Source organism: Zootermopsis nevadensis, unplaced genomic scaffold, assembly GCF_977971745.1.
Source record: "Zootermopsis nevadensis isolate Lab colony 2312 unplaced genomic scaffold, Znev_1.0 Znev_ptg000061l, whole genome shotgun sequence".
In the NCBI taxonomy this organism is placed as follows: domain Eukaryota; kingdom Metazoa; phylum Arthropoda; class Insecta; order Blattodea; family Termopsidae; genus Zootermopsis; species Zootermopsis nevadensis.
This window is the reverse complement of record NW_028259192.1, coordinates 2,826,214-2,844,248: the sequence shown is the minus strand read 5'-3', so window position 1 is coordinate 2,844,248 and position 18,035 is coordinate 2,826,214. Positions and strand designations below refer to the sequence as shown.

At 36.0% G+C, this 18,035-nt stretch overlaps 1 protein-coding gene and 1 non-coding gene across 2 annotated transcripts; one reads left to right on the top strand and one right to left on the bottom strand.

Moving 5' to 3' along the window:
• The first annotated feature begins 1,353 nt into the window (after window positions 1-1,353).
• Window positions 1,354-10,912, top strand: LOC110840421 (uncharacterized). Its single transcript, XR_015532675.1, has 10 exons — window positions 1,354-1,696; window positions 2,158-2,429; window positions 3,995-4,162; window positions 4,722-4,983; window positions 7,159-7,371; window positions 8,052-8,162; window positions 8,994-9,098; window positions 9,680-9,823; window positions 9,914-10,063; window positions 10,658-10,912. It is a non-coding gene; the product is annotated as an uncharacterized LOC110840421 (transcript).
• A 1,355-nt stretch (window positions 10,913-12,267) lies between these two features.
• LOC110840422 (leukocyte receptor cluster member 1 homolog) lies at window positions 12,268-17,274 on the bottom strand. The gene is made up of 5 exons (XM_022085462.2): window positions 17,091-17,274; window positions 16,299-16,398; window positions 15,533-15,796; window positions 14,214-14,477; window positions 12,268-12,627 (listed from the first exon to the last, which is right to left on the bottom strand). The coding sequence occupies exons 1-5, from the start codon at window positions 17,111-17,113 to the stop codon at window positions 12,397-12,399; spliced, it is 882 nt and encodes a 293-aa protein (XP_021941154.2). The 5' UTR covers window positions 17,114-17,274; the 3' UTR covers window positions 12,268-12,396.
• Window positions 17,275-18,035: the final 761 nt, after the last annotated feature.

The window sequence follows — 18,035 nt, the reverse complement described above, 5'->3', positions numbered from 1 at the left end:
GTTACTTTGGAGGGGAAGTAAAGTCAGCAGGCCCATGTCGCAGATTTACAGCACGTAAAGAGATTTTCGACAGGTATATGGGACTGGTGCCAACCCAGCATCCTGAGGAAATTGGGGAGCTACAATGGGTTGCATAATCTGGTCACGAAAATTAGCAATGGCTGGGGGATTCATCGTGCTGACCACATATCACCTTATATCTGGTTGGATGATCGTTCACCTCTGCTTAGGCATGTAAACGTGAGGCCAGCAGTCGGCTAGTCGGCTTTGGTTCTCAGAAGGCTCTTATGCAATGGATTATCATTATTATTAAAAGAACCTTATGAGCATGAACGAAATGTTTCATAAGCAAAATTCAACGGCCATTTCTCAACCATGTCTCTTCTGATTCTCTACTAGATGGCTCTAGCAGACAAAATCAGGATTGAAATTGTGTATAGGCAGTGGGCTGGTCACTCACTGTTCTCAGGTGCACACTTGGAAGACTAAGAAATCTCCGACAGGAGGCGGCCAAGACCCACACTGGGTTGTAGAGCCACAGAAAGAAGAATTTATGCAAACCCATTAATTAGAAAAGCTGTCTGAATAGAAAGTGTCATCCATAACAACACATTTTCCAAGTTTGTTGTCTCCTTTCTCTTGTTTTGAACACTCATTTAACCTGGTACATCATATACCTAAAATTTTGTGTGTGTTTGCTTGCACATCATGTCCTTTATGAAGTAAAAAGGAGCCAATGTAATATACAGTCAAAAAACAACCCAAACTACTAAACATAAACATCTTCATGCACAAAATGAAAAGAAAAGAACTACTACTAATTTCTTCCTTGGAGGATCTGAAGGAAGTGAAGTGTTCTTTCCAGCATTCTTCTAGTATATAAAGAGAAGCTTTCGCTGGGACCGAAGTTGATTAAAGTCTTGGCAACAAGCTTTAGAAACGTTTGCAGAAGAAACGGTTTATTCACCATTCAGCCACCTGATGGGGCTTGTTGCCTGAGAGTCTCTCATCATTCTTATAGTAATTGACCGACTCTGATATTAACATGAGTGCCACTCCAATACCATTATTGAAATCAGTAAATACATGACTTAACACGGACCTGCTGTCACAAAGCATGGCATACTGCAGCTGACACAAACTTTCTCATGTATTTTGAAGCTAAGGTAGGAAAATTATCTCTCCTTCTACTATGGCGCAACAGCCCGAACGAAGGAGCAGGGTTGTAAAATTTATTGGTGGGTTGGATAGTATTTGCCATTTTTACCGAATGATATGTTATGGGTAGAATGCAGTAGACGCAGTTGCCTACGTTGGCAACTAGAATGTAAATACCAATCATCAATATTATAGGGTACTGACGATAATGTGTTACAATCGGGATCACTAAATTCTTGGACTATGTCCATCGTCTATGGTTTTAAAAATAATTACGTTTCAGAAGCTGGGTCGCATCTGTCCACAGGTTAAATGAGGGAGAGCTAACACCAGTTACTGTGATTGATGTTAGTTTGACCTATCGAACCCAACTGAGTAGATGCTCCTTTACCCATTCTGTAACCCGAGGATGGAAGCAGATCCAGCTTCCGAAACGTAGTTCTTTTTAAAACCAGGACGATGGACATAGTCCAAGAATTTTGTGATCCCGATTACCCAACTAATGTTGGTAGAATTGGTGTCAGCCATGAACAACGAGGTAGTTTCGTTTCTGTCTGCTTTAGCGTACATTTTGCTGGTAATGTGTTCTCTGTTCTATTCTGGATAGTTTATTCGTGGTGGAATGTGTTTGACGGTTTTAAAAATCCTTTCCAAGTAGCATGATTTTGTCATCTGCTTGGTGTATTAGCGAAGTATTGTTGGATAAGTAAGTAAAGAATTTACAGTTTTTCGTGTATCGTACTTATAGACTGAAGTGAAGCATATTTTGTTTTGGGTATTAGAACACTGTTTCTAATTATTAATATGCGTTAGCAGATGCTCCAGGTTTGTTTGTGTCTTGTTAAATATGCAAGGAAAATCACCTTGGAATATATCTGAAGTTAACGGAATCTTAATTCGTTTATCGTGCAATTTTCTAAACTGTATTTATTGATGTATTCAGTATTCTGTTACAAGTTGCTTCTTATTCATATTTATTCTTTTGCACCACTTTTTCAGTACATCTTGCCACATTTGAAGATAAGAATAAAAATGCCTCCTCGCAGAACAATAACTCCACCACTATTGCAGGAGCTATGTTTAATGGAGGTGATGAATTACCTTGAGAGGGAGATATTATTCTGTAGCCAGGTGCGACGTTATGAACATAATTCTCTTTTGTTACGCCGAAGAGGTATTAATGCTGACAGCCTTATTGCAGAACTTCGAGGTTATCTGGATGTTCTTCCTCCGTTACTTAATGAGATTGTTCGACAAGGATTGATAAACAAGTATGTGTTTATATTTGTTTTTTGCAGCAATTGAAATAGCACTTGGGGTCAGACTGCAGAGTTGGTTACTGCCAGTGCCATTGAGTATGAATTAAAAGGAGTTTACCATACTGGAACTAAGCAGTTCAATAATCTTCTCAGTCACTGTAAAGAGTCTGAATCACTATATAAAGAAGTTTAAGCATTCACTAAGAGTATGTCTTGTCTCACTCCTTCTACTCCAACTTAGAAGAATCTACCTCAACCAGAAATTCTCAGCTATTATAAATACATGCAAAAAATAGTGATTATGATTTCTTCTGTAATCATTTTTTCAGTATTCCTGTTGCTGACTGTAAATCACTGTCATAACTACGTAAATTTTGTTTGTATTAGGAAAAAGTATTTGTGCCATTACATGTTCTGTATCCTTTGCTTCCTCCTATGAAGGATCTGTAAATGTAAATAAATTCTGTTCTGTTCTATTCTAGATGACTTATGTAAATAGGTTTGATTAATTTAATATAATTAGTTGTGTGTAGGTTCATGCAGGACCAACAGAGATAATGGGAAAGGTGAGAATTTAGTATGTGTAGCCAGAATCACCTTGAAGATGACAGCCTTCTGGGATATTGTGCTGTGCACTCTTATAGAAGTTGACTGACATTTTAGAGGTTCTTAGTGCCTCTATGATTAGGGCCTCAGTGTCATGATGTTGTAAGCAGTAAACACTTCTTGATGGACTTCATGCTTACCATGAGATGAGATCCTAAAGGAGTATATGAATACAGGTTAAAGATTCTAATCTTAAACCTTTGATGTACAGGAATTTAGGTTTTTATGCATAATTTTAAGCATTTAATTAAGACAAAATGTCCTGCCATGGAGGCCCTTAATTAATATGAACAGGCAGATAATTTTCTGATCCCATAATACTATTGAAGATGTTTTGGTGCATGCAGACTGGTCCCACTTTGTGTGTAAGATATTATTTTGCTTTAAATATTGCTGTTTTCTGCATTTGATGCATTGTTCAGCATTCTGAAACGAAATCACTACGTTTCTGCTCCCACTTTCAGGTGACAATACTTGTTCATTGTGTTTGATAGAAGGGGCTAACTCCACCTGGAATTGTTATTAATCTTAACATGCATAAGTTTCATACATTTCACTTGCTCACTTATCTAATTAAAATGAGCAGTGTAATGATGCCTGTTGTAAGTGAGTTGCAAAAGCATGTTCTGACCTGATATTGCCCTCCCTTCTGGCTGCTGTTTGCCTCATTTAAAGGATGTTGCATGTACGTAGACAGCAGGCTGTCTTACATGAATAAAATGCACCCTTTTAATGCCACCTGAAGAATGGATTAGACAGTCCTTGTTTCTGTTCCACTTCCGTTTCCTAGATGACCATAATACTGTCTGTTAAAGGCTGAACAACATTTTAATGAAACATGAAAAAGTCTATTGATAGATACAAGTGGGTTCACATTGTTTGATATTCACCAAATTTCATAAATGTTGAAATTATGCCGGAGTATTGATTATGTGAATGTTTATAGAATTTGCATTGTGTTCCATTTTCAGGTTGCTGAAGAATTCAAGATCCATTGCCAACAAGCCAGGGATCTTGGTGGGAATGCTTGATATTTTACTGAACCAAGTAGTGAAGACGCTGGAATTTGGGGAATTTGAACTTCAAATTGATCCTGAGTTCTGGCCTCTGTTGCTCAAGAAATGCACTGGTCTTGAAAGGTGATTTATTGCATGTTAGAGAACTGTATTTCATTTATAAACACACACACAAAAGAGAAAACAATGAATAACATATTATTTAAATACAGCTTAGAAAATGGTCTTATTGAAATGAAATGAAATGAAATGAGGTTGAATGTATCCAAGGATTGTCGAGTGTTATAAATGGCAGTTCTGTATGTCTTTATATATATATATCATTGGCTTACAGTGTAATTTATTCCAGAAATGTTAAGACTAATTTCATGTTATTTAAGCCTAGACAAACACAGTTTCCAAATTTATCCCTTCAAATTTTCAAAAAAAATTTATAAGTCTGTGTTTCCCACAGAGACAGATCTTCCTGCAAGAATTTTAGCTGTCTAATTCAATATCTGTATGTTTTTCCACAGTTCTTACAGCTCTAAGCCAGTGCAACATATATGTAGGTTAAAGCCTTAAAAAAAACTTGCTGCCCATTCCTCATTTCACCACATGTGGTTCTCATCCAGTGCTAAAAAACCTAATCAGTTAATAGATCATCTGTAAGTAACCTAATTTGAATTATATAAAATTTCAGATTTGTCTTGCTATCCGAAAAATTTGAAGTAGGAGGAGTATTGAAATTCCAACCATGTCTTAGTACACTCAGTTCCAACTGTCCATTACTAACTAAACTCGTTCTGAAGAATACAGTGCAAGGTTTTCTCACGATGGCTGCTATTGGACAGAATTGCCACCAGCTCCAGACACTGGACATCACTGGATCACAAGTCACGTATTCCGATCTTGTCCACCTTTGTGTTCGTTCACCTCCAAATAATGCCTCAGATGCGCGTGTTGTAAGTATGCATTCATTTATGTTTGTTGACTTTAATTTTAGTGGGGAGAAACACTGCAGTCTGCTGAGTCTTACTCAATGTTTACGTATTTATTACAGGTGGACATCAGTAGTGCATATAATAAGGAATAAAAATCAGCTTCATAGACCAATCGCCAACCTCTCATGTTTTCAGAAGAGTGCATATTATACAGGGATCAAAATTTTCAACAATCTACCATCAAATCTCACAATTCTTGTAAATAAAAAGGCACAATTTAAACCAGCATTAAAAAGATACTTAATTACACACTCCTTTTACTCTGTCGATGAATTTCTAATGTTTACAAGTAAGTCGTAATTTATCTATTGTATATAATGGGTACCGTGCCACGGTGGTCTAGCGGTTAGAACGCTGGCCTTGTAATCCTGGGGTCTCGGGTTCGATTCCCGGCGGTGCCCAAATTTATAACTTGTGTTGGGCAAGGCCGTGGTCTAGGCAACACGGAGTTTTCCTCCGTGGCATCCCAACAATTACTCCATTCACACACAGAAGAAGGCAATGCCAAACCACTTCTGGATCATCTGCCAAGAACGTATATGAACAGGTCCCAATCCGAGAAAAGGATGGAAGGATCCTGTTCATATGGACCTGTCGGCAGACAGAACACTTATAATAATATAATATAATGGGTGGATTTATTTGTAACTTATCTCTACTTCATGTGAACCCTTTGTTTGTATTTTTGTGACATGTATTGTATTATTATGACTTATTCTACATCCTATTGTCATCTGACTAACTTTTGGATCCATGGAATGTAATAAAGATGTATGTATACCCAGCATATTGTCATAATTCATCATACATTTTTTCTTCAAAAATTTTGTAGCCATTCATTATTTCACACACAGCTATTTATGAAAGTGGTCCATCACAGAAAATATTACCGCTTGAACTTTTCATCAAAGCTGGACATTTTATCTCTTAAAATCTGGGTAATCCCTGCTTTCCATTAATTTTAAACTGAAGGAGATATGTTTTATTTGAGCCTCTGAACTGAAACCCATATTGATAATTAAACTTTCCGTCTGTAACTCAAAGAAAGCTCATGTTCCCATTACAAAGATTAGTTTTTTAATACAGTTCATGGAAATAATTGCTGTTTACAGTTAGAGTCATATGAAACGAATAAATACAGTCTGCAGCATTACTCACTCTTAATGCAGTCAGTTTGTAGAGTTATGTGAGGTTTAGTGACTGGCTACTGGCTGGGAAGTCTCTGACAGAGTGGATGATTTTTCACCAGCGTGTGTTTCTAGACTCTATGTATGTGTTATAAATTGTTAAATCCTCTGACACATTTTTAGTAAATGGTGTATAGATGAGGTCTCAACATCAAATCTGTAGACAGGTTCTTAATTCTTTAATATAATGTCTCAGTTTTTGTATCAAATCCATCATGTGCTTCCTCAACATTCTGCATTCAAAATATGGCGTGAAATGTAGGAATAAACAAAGAATGTACGAGTGATTCTTGCTGAATCATTCTGAATGCTATGTCTTCTCACTCCATTCACTGGATCACATAATTATTTATATTTGCTGCTATCCATTTCAAGATGATTGTGATGGTTTTTATTTAAAAATAGTATTAAAATATATTAAAATTGTCCGTCAATCACAATAAAGTAATGTAAGATAATTAAATGGTTAAAATATTATCCTTTGTTCCGCATCGAGTACTCGATTTACATATGGAACATTCTCGACATGTTTCGGCTTTCATAGAGCCGTCATCAGGTGTATGTTATAAACTCTTAATTCAATTACTAATTTTTAATTTTTCGTATCATTTCTTCATTTTTCACATTGTATCAACATTTGTTGTTGTATTAAATATTATTGATACAATCATATTGTCGGAGTGATGATAATGCTGCGTATATTGGTCAGAGAAGTAATCTTGAAGTTGTAAGAGGAGAGATCAGAAGTACATCGTATCGGAGCGAGGTTGGTTATTGACCAACCTCGCTCCGATACGTGGGGAAATAAAATTGGTCTATGCAGTGCTAATCCAGAAGTACAGTTATTGTGGTTTTATATGTATCAAAAGTACAGGTGTCAGATTGGTCAAACAGTTTTTGTGAAATATAATTCGGTGTACTCATATGAGGGTGAAATTTCTGTTGATAGGACAGTATGTATAAGGAAGACTTGAACCCGCTGTGTCAGACCTTGGAGGTGCTGCTCCTTGGAGAAACACAAGTCAGAGCCAAAGGTGCAGCCTTCGTGCTGAGGGTGATACCCAACCTCACTTCACTTGGCAACTTTACGTTTGCAGCTGGTGGAATGAGGTGGCTGTGTATACTGGAGTGTAGACCTTGGCTAAGCTTTAAACTGAAACATGTATGACTCTCCTTAACTTCTTTTCTTCTGATTACAGAAAAATAATTTCGTTTTGAGTTCAGAATACATTCCAATTGTTTGTATCTTCGTAAATAGATTTTACCCAGTAGAATACACAAAACTATGAATTATTGAATTATGTTTGTTTGTTTTTGAACAGATCTAAAAGAGTTTATATTTTCTTATGTACTTTCAGTTGAGAGTTCTAGGATAGTACTTGCAAATATTCCTTCTCTATCCTTGTAACATAGTAATTCTATCATTACTTTGGATGTTTAATAACCTGTGCCATTGATACTGCCTCTCTAAATGAATTACTACCATCACCCCTTCGAACATTGCGTTTAGTAAGCTAACTGTAGATATTGAAAAAATTGTTTCATGTTAACATGTTTTCTAAGGGTATTTTCCCTTTTGATCAGGATTATGAGTTTTTTTTTTTTGGATGATTGATGAGATCTTGTCTGTTTATTCTTTTGGCTAATTTAATAACATAACATAAAAGGTGCTAATGGTGAAATGTTCAGTTCTGTTGGTATTATATATACAGAGATTTGGTATGCATTGCTCTGAGCCAGCATTTACAATTTTTTTTTCAGGGTTGGGTGATGTCCAAAATTTATTCTAATTCTATTATAGACCAATATAAAATCTGGTGATATTTCTACAAAATGTTCCAGGCATTCTACCGTGGATATTCCAAAGCTCGGCTGAATGTTCTGGCCAACTGTTGTCCAGCATTAGAATCCCTTTATTTTGGTTCTTGTGCGCAACGGAGACTTAATTTTGATGTGAGTTTGTGACTTGTGTCTTAGTTATGAAAATTATGCGAGTTTAATTTTGTTATGATTGATTACTTATTAACACTGCCTTTATAGTTAAAATGCATGAAGATGGTGTTCCTTGTATGCAATTAACATTTGAAGAGGGTTTGTTAAATTTAGCAATATGTTTTAGGTAAAACGTATTATCTGTCATCAATGTGGTGGCTGTGATAATTTAAGCACTTACATTTGTGTGTATGTGAAAAGTGGATCAGATGGAGTATGCTTGCTTCCATTTGTGTAGTTTAGGGCGCCATTTGTCTGTTGCTGTCTTCTGTTATTCAGTAGTTTAATTTAAGATTGTATGGTTTTTGGATATGAAATTAATTAATCAGCAACCAATATGTGCCATAGCCAGGACTGAGAAACTTGCTATTGGTGTATAATTGCTGTGAACTTGTCGCCGTGTCAGATATACTGATTGTGGTGTCTTAGTGTATTGTGGAACAGATGTGATTGTGTTATACCTCAGATTCTCCTTGAAGTTGTTAAAAAGATAAAAATGTTCCCTTCTTTTGGTGTGGTAAATGACTTTTTGAAGTCCCAAGGTGAGGAAGGGAAATAGACTGTAATTTGTAACAGGTTCTGATCATAGAAGTTGAGTTTTTTCTCACCTCTGACCATTGTACTCAAAGCTTGTGCAGGATTATTGCACCTATTCAAGTAAAGGCAATTTGGTTATGGGATAACCTGATTCATTGGGAAAATATTCAAATATGAAGAAATGTAGAATACATCTTCATGATTTTACAATAGAGGAAGGATAAAGGATGTGAAGTCTTTATTTTTTAATTACAGAATTTATCAGCATTTAGAATGCTGAGGAGTTTAACGTTGGAGAATATCCACTCTGAAGACATCTTGGCTGGGCTGAAGCACACTCCGAACCTCATTCAGTTGCAGGTGGGAATGTTATGAAAAATGTGCCCTCTGCCGCTTATTACAAGCTATCAATGTTGTAGTAAGATCATCCGTTGTCTGTCTTCTGCCAGTAAGATTTGAGGTTTTCACTGTTAGGAGTGTCTTGCTGTAGTATTCTGGTGTATGTGCATAAATGTTTACTGTCTGAATCTTCAATTTTAAAACTTGCATTGGGCTAACTATTGACTGGAAGTATAATTATCTAGTGAGGATTTTTGTTCTTACCACTGTTCAAGTAGGTAAGGACGAGATTCTTACAAATCCTTACAATAATAATTATTTTAACATTTGTAATTTTTCTTTATGTAACCTCAATGACCACGTATCTGGTCTGAAATATTCAAGGAATTTGAAACATTTGAGGATTTTTTCTTAATTTTGCAGTGAAAAATGAGGGTGCATGAATTGTTTGAGGGCGAGAATTACGCTTATAAGTACAGTATGTTTTCATGGAACATCCTTACAAAGAAATCCTTTACAGCTAAGGAATTTTTGATCCTTAGAATTTCACTTTATTAATATTCTGCCATATTATAATTAATTTTTTGTTGGTTTTTCCCCAGATATCAAGCACTGGTGTTGATTTGGGAGTTGTGGGCCAATGCTGTCGTCTTCTGGAGAAACTGATTGTTTCTGAGGTACCTTCTGAAACTGTTACACTTCCAACTAACAGGACACTCATCTATACTGAACTCCAGGAACTTAAGGTACTAATAAACTACAAGCAAGGATGTGGTTATATTTACTTTACAGTGTCATTCCTTCAGTGAAAGTTAGCTAACTTGTCTCCGTTTCAGGTGACATGTACCATTTCGTTGGAGTGCGCAGCTATGTTCATGACGAATGGAACAAAGCTACGTAGTATTGAAATAACACGGATCCAAAACCTGAAAGATGATGACCTAGCTTACTGGCTCAGGAGATATTCATTGCATTTTCTGGAAGTGGTAATAATATAAATAATATTTTAAAGTGCAGTGCAGTTTCATTCACTGGTATGATTCTAAAAATAAAAGCTGGTGGATTGTAGAACGCAGTTCTAGGTTGAAAGAAATTGGCATAAATCATTTTATGTGAGGTTATGTATATTGTGGTTTAATGACAGTTCTGCAGTTTTAAATGCAGAATTGAATGATGAATGGCTCAACAAGTGTGAATACTTAAATGATGCTCCTGCTTCAGACAGAGAGGTCAGGAAATAAGCAAAGTATTTTCCAAACAGGAGAAATGTTGAATGTGTCAGGTTTTGGGAGATGATAAGGATTCCTGTCACCCCATGTAGAAGAGGAATGTTTGCTTCACGAGTAATGTTTGTCATTAAACCTGAAAATTGGTCTTTGATTTGATCAGCTTAGTGCACATTGTGTAGAAATTCTGACAGTCTTCTGTGTTAACATCTGTAACTAACTCCATGAATCAGAGGCCTTCATAAGCTAATAACTGTTTGGTTGATCTAGAATTCTGTTGCTTTATAAAACAAAAGTTACTATGTTCACTGGTTATTTGTGTACATTGTGTGTTGTTAATTTTTCTGTTGACAGCTGATACTTAAGAATGTGGAGCTGACCAAGAAAAGTGTAGATATGCTTTTAGCATGCTGTCCACGTCTGATCCGTTTAGGTGAACTAGGATCATGGGACATACGTTCTTGGGAATTTCGCAGACTCAAGGATTTGGTTGTGCAAGAGAACTATGATCTTCATCTGCTATTTTAATACTCGTAATGCTGTCAATGTTAGGGGTATCCTTACGGAGAACTGGGCTTCAGATGAGGATACTTATAAACAGTTATAAAGGTAAATAATTAGGCGGTTCTTACAGTGGACTTCATTAAAAGTTAATATATTGATATAGTATTACTGATATATGAGACTGTTAATATATATATATATATATATATATGTGCTATTTCAATTGCTGCAAAAAACAAATATAAACACATAATTGTTTGTCAATCCTTGTCGAACCATCCCACTAAGTAACGGGGGAAGAACATCCAGATGACCTCGAAGTTCTGCAATAAGGCTGTCAGCATTAATACCTCTTCGGCGTAACAAAAGGGAATTATGTTCATAACGTCGCACCTGGCTACAGAATAATATCTCCCTCTCAAGGTAATTCATCACCTCCATTAAACATAGCTCCTGCAATAGTGGTGGAGTTATTGTTCTGCGAGGAGGCATTTTTATTCTTATCTTCAAATGTGGCAAGATGTACTGAAAAAGTGGTGCAAAAGAATAAATATGAATAAGAAGCAACTTGTAACAGAATACTGAATACAACAATAAATACTGTCGTATCTGTGGGTCACGAACCACGTATTGAGAATGCAGTCTATTATTAAGCTATTATAAACTTGTTATTTGTGCTGATATTTGAGAAATGTTAGAAATTTGTGTTATGGAATCCAAAGAGCAGGAACTGCGGTCGAAGGAAGTAAACACCCTGAATTTAACCTACATAGATTTAAAAGGCCAGAGGGCACGGAACCATGTATGTTTACAACTACCCTTGAACTGGGAAAACATGTTATGTTGAGACCAAGACTCCCTGAGGCAGAGAAATTGAGAATATTTTGGTACCCTACCTCACGGTAATTCCTTTATTGAAGCATATATATGCCCCTCGAAAATTTAAGATGGGGAGTAACTACAACCTTTCAGCACCGGCAGTTACGCTGCACTCAATTCGAATCTCTGCTCTTGGGTCTCCGAAGTCTCAGCAACCTCACCGATTGTATCAGCAGCTCTGTCAATAAAGCACATCCAAAGAGTGCACTTTGAGCTATATCACTCTTAAGTGACGCCTTATCCAGCAGCTCCACAGCCACCTGAACACAGAAACATCCGTTCGGCTCATCTGCAGTAGTTTATCCTTAGTCCAAAGGTCAAGAGTCCAACGACTCTGGGGGACCTGGGATACTACAATACAGTTTAGAAAAATGCACGATAAACGAATTATATATTCCAAGGTGATTTTCCTTGCATATTTACACACAAGGTGTAACTAAGAGAGACAATTTTACAGCTTCATCTTGAAGTGCCTCCAAGTCAGATAAGGAATCAAAGAATCGTATGTGCAGCATCCCATATGAATGTGATGGAAATATCCAGGAGAGACATGGAGTTGAAAGGAAGTAAAAATTATGCTGTACTCTTCAAAATCTTTATAATAGATTTTCAATTTGCAATTTTCATTTACAAGAAAAGAAGCCTGGATCACACACACCAGTATGTACAGAATGTTCTTTCTGCTTGATGAGCAGGAAGGAACAGCTGATTCACAGCTTGTTCTGCCGTGCCAGATGAGGGTTGAACTGAGAGTTATAGCACTGTGTTACAGAAGGTACTGCGTCTGATTTACTGGATTCTGGATCAGGTTCTCCACGAAGTCTAGCCAAAAGGGCTTCTGATCGTTTCCGTTCTTCTTGTTCTCGTTTCAGCCGTTGTGCCCGCAGGTGCTCCAAATTGATGGGATCTTTTGTCGAGCTGGATTCAGTCTCATCGGCATTCTGCAATAGAAGAAAATGGGTAGTTGGGTAGTAACATTGTAAGATGGGTTATGGGGATACAGTGAAGGGACTCAAGATAGGTAAGTGGTAAGATGCTTTGTTTAGTGCCACTGAACCTTAGGATTGTGATAACAGTTAAATGTGTTTAGTATTTTTATTCAACATACTTAACTTTAATTACGTAAAAGCAGAGAGGAAAATGGCTACGATAGCTATGCCTTCTTGTAAGACACCAGACCCAAGAATCCCTACGAAGAAAGTGAGTGGAGAAACTATGAAAGGCCTGGACTCTTAATAATCTGTTGTAAGGATATGGTTCCTTAGATGACCTTCAGCTTTGGGACATGTGCTAGAATGGCATAGGAAAGTCACAGTTGTTCTTACATAGAATGTAAGAAAATGATACAGAAGACAAATGCGGCAAACTGAGAACTTCACACCCACACCAACTGATACAAAAACCCTGAAAGTTTTGTTTCAAATGACCCAGGTGATTATTGTTGTTGCATACCTCCACTAGATGCCACTAGTTTTGATAACTGATACCCTACAACAGTTATTTTGTTATGCAGTTAGTGAGGAAAGCTGTAAAATGTGCATTTTGCAAACAATTTCACATGGAACCACCAAGCTGAGTATTCATTTATGCCCGGTACAAGATATTTGAATCACAAGTTACATAGCTTTTAACAATAGGCACATTCTGCAGAAAGTTTGGGATGGGTTAAATTATCGTCTTGACATCTGCCGTGTTATTTGCAGAGCACATACCAGTTTTCTGGGAGTTGTGTACAAAACTTTGAGACTTATTCATTGATTGGTGTAGGTGTGGAGTAGTAAGTATGCTGCATTTGTTTTCTGTATAATTTTGAAATTGTGAAATACTTTAGTGCTCATCCTTTATTATGTCAAGCCTTCAATGTGAAAAATTCAGTTGAAATTAAGTTTACATTTTCTGGACTTAAGTTTCTGAGATTTTCAATGTCCATGAATTTTTGGGACAAACTGCAAATTTAAATTTTAGAAAGGATCACACATCCTATATTATCCTGTAAAACTGCTATAATTATGAAGTATCAACCTCAATCTTGCTGATGTATTTAAAATACTTGTATCAGAGAATACGCAATTAAAATCTCAGCTGGGTTACCAGCAATCTTAGCAGGATATTTATGGTTTCCTCCAAGTGAATGCTAAGGCAACATCTTGAAACAGGTCACAATCACCTCTTTTCAAATCCTTATCCATGGTTATTTCCTTTTCAATTGACAATGAGTAACCTCTGCAATTGAAACTGCATAATTTAAGTAACGAATCTCTCTTGCCCGTCTCGAACACACAAGTCATGAAGCAGTACTCCGGGTCTAATTAATGATCCTTGAAACCATAATTTGGTAAGAAGAGCTTCCTTTATAAGATCTTTTGAAGCACCATCTGCATCCAGAAAGAAACCAGCATTTTTGGAACCATGGGGACAGGCGGTTCCTAAAACATTGATTTCTTTTCACCACTTAATGCAGCTGATGACCCAGGAAGATTTTACTGGGTTTGTAGCCATGGAAGCTTGAAGCCAAAAGCTTACTTACTTCAGATGATGAGGCATTTCCAGAATTTGTACTGGGATCTTTTCTCTGTAATCTCTTTTTGCTTTTATGTTTGTATGCCTTCTCTTTTGATTTATTTGCCCTCCTTGTGCTACTCTCTGTACATTTTCTCTTCTCTTCATCTCTATTCTTCCTGCTATTAGTTTTGACTTCTGGAAGGCCCAGATAGTGCTTAATATCATCCAATGGGTCACCTAGAAGTTTAATCTTTTTGCGATCACTTTCAGGTGAACTTCTGTCAGGAAGCTGTAATATCAAACAGGGTTTTATAAAGTTACAAATGCTCTTTCAGTAGGATAACAAAAAATTTCAACATACTATTATGGGCAGCACTATGAATCGTGTATAAGATTTTGACGTGTGGTCTTTCTTTCTTTCTTCCTGCATTTTTTGAAGTATGACTATACGACCAATTGAATTGCAGACACTGTAATGCCAAAGAATGATCCATGATTTGTGAAAAATAAATACAGAGTTCTATGTTTACAAGGAAAAAAATAGTCTTAAAAGTCTCAGATTCATCATATAAAACACTACTGGACCAATGATTTTCATGTCAAAATTCAAATGTTAATCCCTTATGATTTAAATAACTGTTTTTCAATAAATTAACCCTCTGAAGCCCAGTAGGAAATATTTGTACCATCTGATTTAAGAATCAGTCACTATGGATTCTGTATTTATAGGCATTCTATAATTCTCAGTGTAAACAGCAATTATTTCCTTCAACAGCATTGACCAGTTGATCTTTGGAATGGTGAAATGTGGGATGTTTCCTGGACAAATCAGACCTTTTCATTTTAGCCTCTTTTCTTTCTTAACAAAACTGCAGGATTATGGGATAACCCTGTTATCTGTGTCCCCTCTCCCAAACTTTTAACCAATTTGCCATTTTTTATGAAGTTTAATACAAATTTTTTGACATAATAAGACATTCCAACCAAGTACATTTTAATTTCTTATAAACACATGCCAAATGAAGAAAATTGTTAGGTGCGTGTGATACAATCACCACTTATTACAAGGGTATAAAATGGTATACAGTATTAGGTCTTCAAAAAATATGCAACTTTTAAGAAGGAATTTTTCTTAAAAAGTAAAACAATACAGTGGCCATGCAAACAATTTAATTTACCTTCGTTGAAGTGATAATTAATGGACCACCAGAGCTAGAAATATTTCTACAAATTTGTATGGAAACGTTTTAAACACACCTACAAATTGGGTATGAAATAATGTTTACAAGTCAATAGTTATACACATGGTAGCCAAAGGGGTGTAAGTAACCAAAGGTATACCACCTTATTATACCATGACACAGATCCAGTCGCTTCTACTGTATCTTGTCCAAGGTACGTCAAGTATCCTATCTGCTTCTCATATTTCTCCCGTTCATCCTTTTTCTCCTTTTCATACTCGGTATTTGTTGAATTTGACACAATCTCCCCTTTCTCAAGATCTTCAAATAAGTTTATATGCCGTTGGGGTTCTTCAGATTTTGGAACAACTTGTCCATGCCTCAACAGCGATTTTTTTCGCAATGCTGCATTTCTTGCTTCCCCCTCCTGCACAGGATAAAATAACTTTCATAGACACATTCTTCAAGACAGGCAAACATGAAATATCATTTTCAAAGAGATATTAAAAACTATATCATGTTCAATATATTTAATCCATCTAAACTCAAAATGAACATGTAAATTTAACATTAATACGTTAATCTTTTTCCTAGCAAGAAAGATGAACTCTAATAATATTGGACAATGTGCAACCTTGATCTTGATGTGTCAATGAATCAGAGAATCAGTTAACTTGAACCTCACTTCAAGACATATTTCCTGTTTAAACCTCTCGGTCAAGACGGTCATGTATAAGTAGTAGCATACACAATATCAAGCTTCATGCACTGCTGTAACACCAACATAAATAATATGGTACTCCTTTGATACAAATGAGGCTTTGGTGGGTCTTGACAGGATTAGGAGACAGTATCTGAATTGGAAGTTCTACTGAACGGTATTTTAGAACCTCTAAACAATTTTAGATTGCATTTCTTTGATTACGTACAGCTAACTGTGTACGCCTCTCCTGTTCTTCTTTTTCAGCAGCTACTCTTTCTTCGTCACGCCGCACTCTGGCCATATTCTCTCTTGTCCTCACATGCCATCTGTAAAATATATTTCCAATGCCAGATTTATGCACAAGACAAATAACCCACAGCTTGCAGCTTTACATTGTGAGAAGCTTAAAATGTAAAATAAATATACCAGTATTTTTTATTTCAAATATATAGGATCTGAGGTTATCACAGTGGCAAGGGCAAAGATGGTTGCCTTCTGGGTTGTAGCACCATGTAATGTGGTAGATGTTTTCGAGTGTTTTAAGGGTCCATCATCAGGGCAATGTGGACTCATCACAAGGACCTCGGAAACGCTGGTAAACTTCTACTAGACTATGGAGTACTACCCAGAAGACAGCCATCTTCCTGTGCCAAATATATTATTTTAATGCTCCTAAATGTTATTGTTTAGCATAAAATACAATTAGAGAAATCGCATAGCACTGAAATATTTTAAGTTGAATGTACCATTGTTATTGTCAGACTATTAACTTTCGTTACATCTGTCAGTGACCATACGGGAGTTCAAAACTATGATCACGTTTCTATTAAATTGCCCTATCATGGCCTTTGCCATTAAAAATTCTCGTACACATACACAAAACAAAACTGCATGTTTCATCACCATAAGTTTTATAGAGCTAAACTGAATTGTTTACATTCTTCATAACCATACTTTGGTACAAAGTAATTTATCAGATACTAGAAGGTAATAATATTGTTTTTACTCGTTATATTACCGTTTCTTTGGAAGAATATTCATGTTCTTTGTATGTATATATAAAATAAAGACAGATTCGATTCTGTAAAATACAATAAATTCATATGCTATAAAATTAACTTGTTTATTTGGTTCTATCACGACGAATTCCACTATATATATATGTTGAAATAAACTAGCAACAATCACGGAGCATGCAAATACGAATTACCAACGCAACTTTTCTGAAAATCAGACTGTTATTAACTGTGTTTCAGAAGGTTAACCCAAAGCATGTCGGGAGCTTTTGTTCTGCCATCATCATGTAGTCATCTATGTTCTGTCTGGAAATGTATAACGTAGTCTCAATGGTGGTATCGGTGTGCAGTCGGTAAGAAGGTTAATTGATCCTCTACCTGTAATTTTTCTCCCCCACATAAACCTAACTCAATATAATTTTAAAAACGTGTTATTGCATAATTTGCTTGTTTTATCGATGGAAAAAGTTAGTTCAGCAACATCAGAGTTTCTGACAAAATGAAACTAAAATGTCATCATTTAATATACTGAGCCTTTGTAGAGTATTCTACATTTTGGCATGAAGATATATCAGAAATAGTTATTGATACCTTATACAACTGTATAACGTTACAGGTGTGAATATACTCACCCCATTCACAAAGATTGGAGATATACATCACAGTATGTATTAATTGAAGAAATCCAAAAATATTGGCTGTAGGGTATATTGGCCAGATGATGGTGAACATTCACCTATAAATGTAGTCAAAAAGGCAGATTATAATATTAAAATGTGTTGATTGTGTATTCTACTTAAATGTAATTCTTGACGTATTATACTTACAAAGAATTTTGATATATTTTGTTCATATGCATTTGTTTTTGAGTCAGTGTGAAATTTTTTAGCATTCTCACGCTACTTTATTTTTTGTCATTAGCATATCTGCTTGTCAAAAAGAAAACT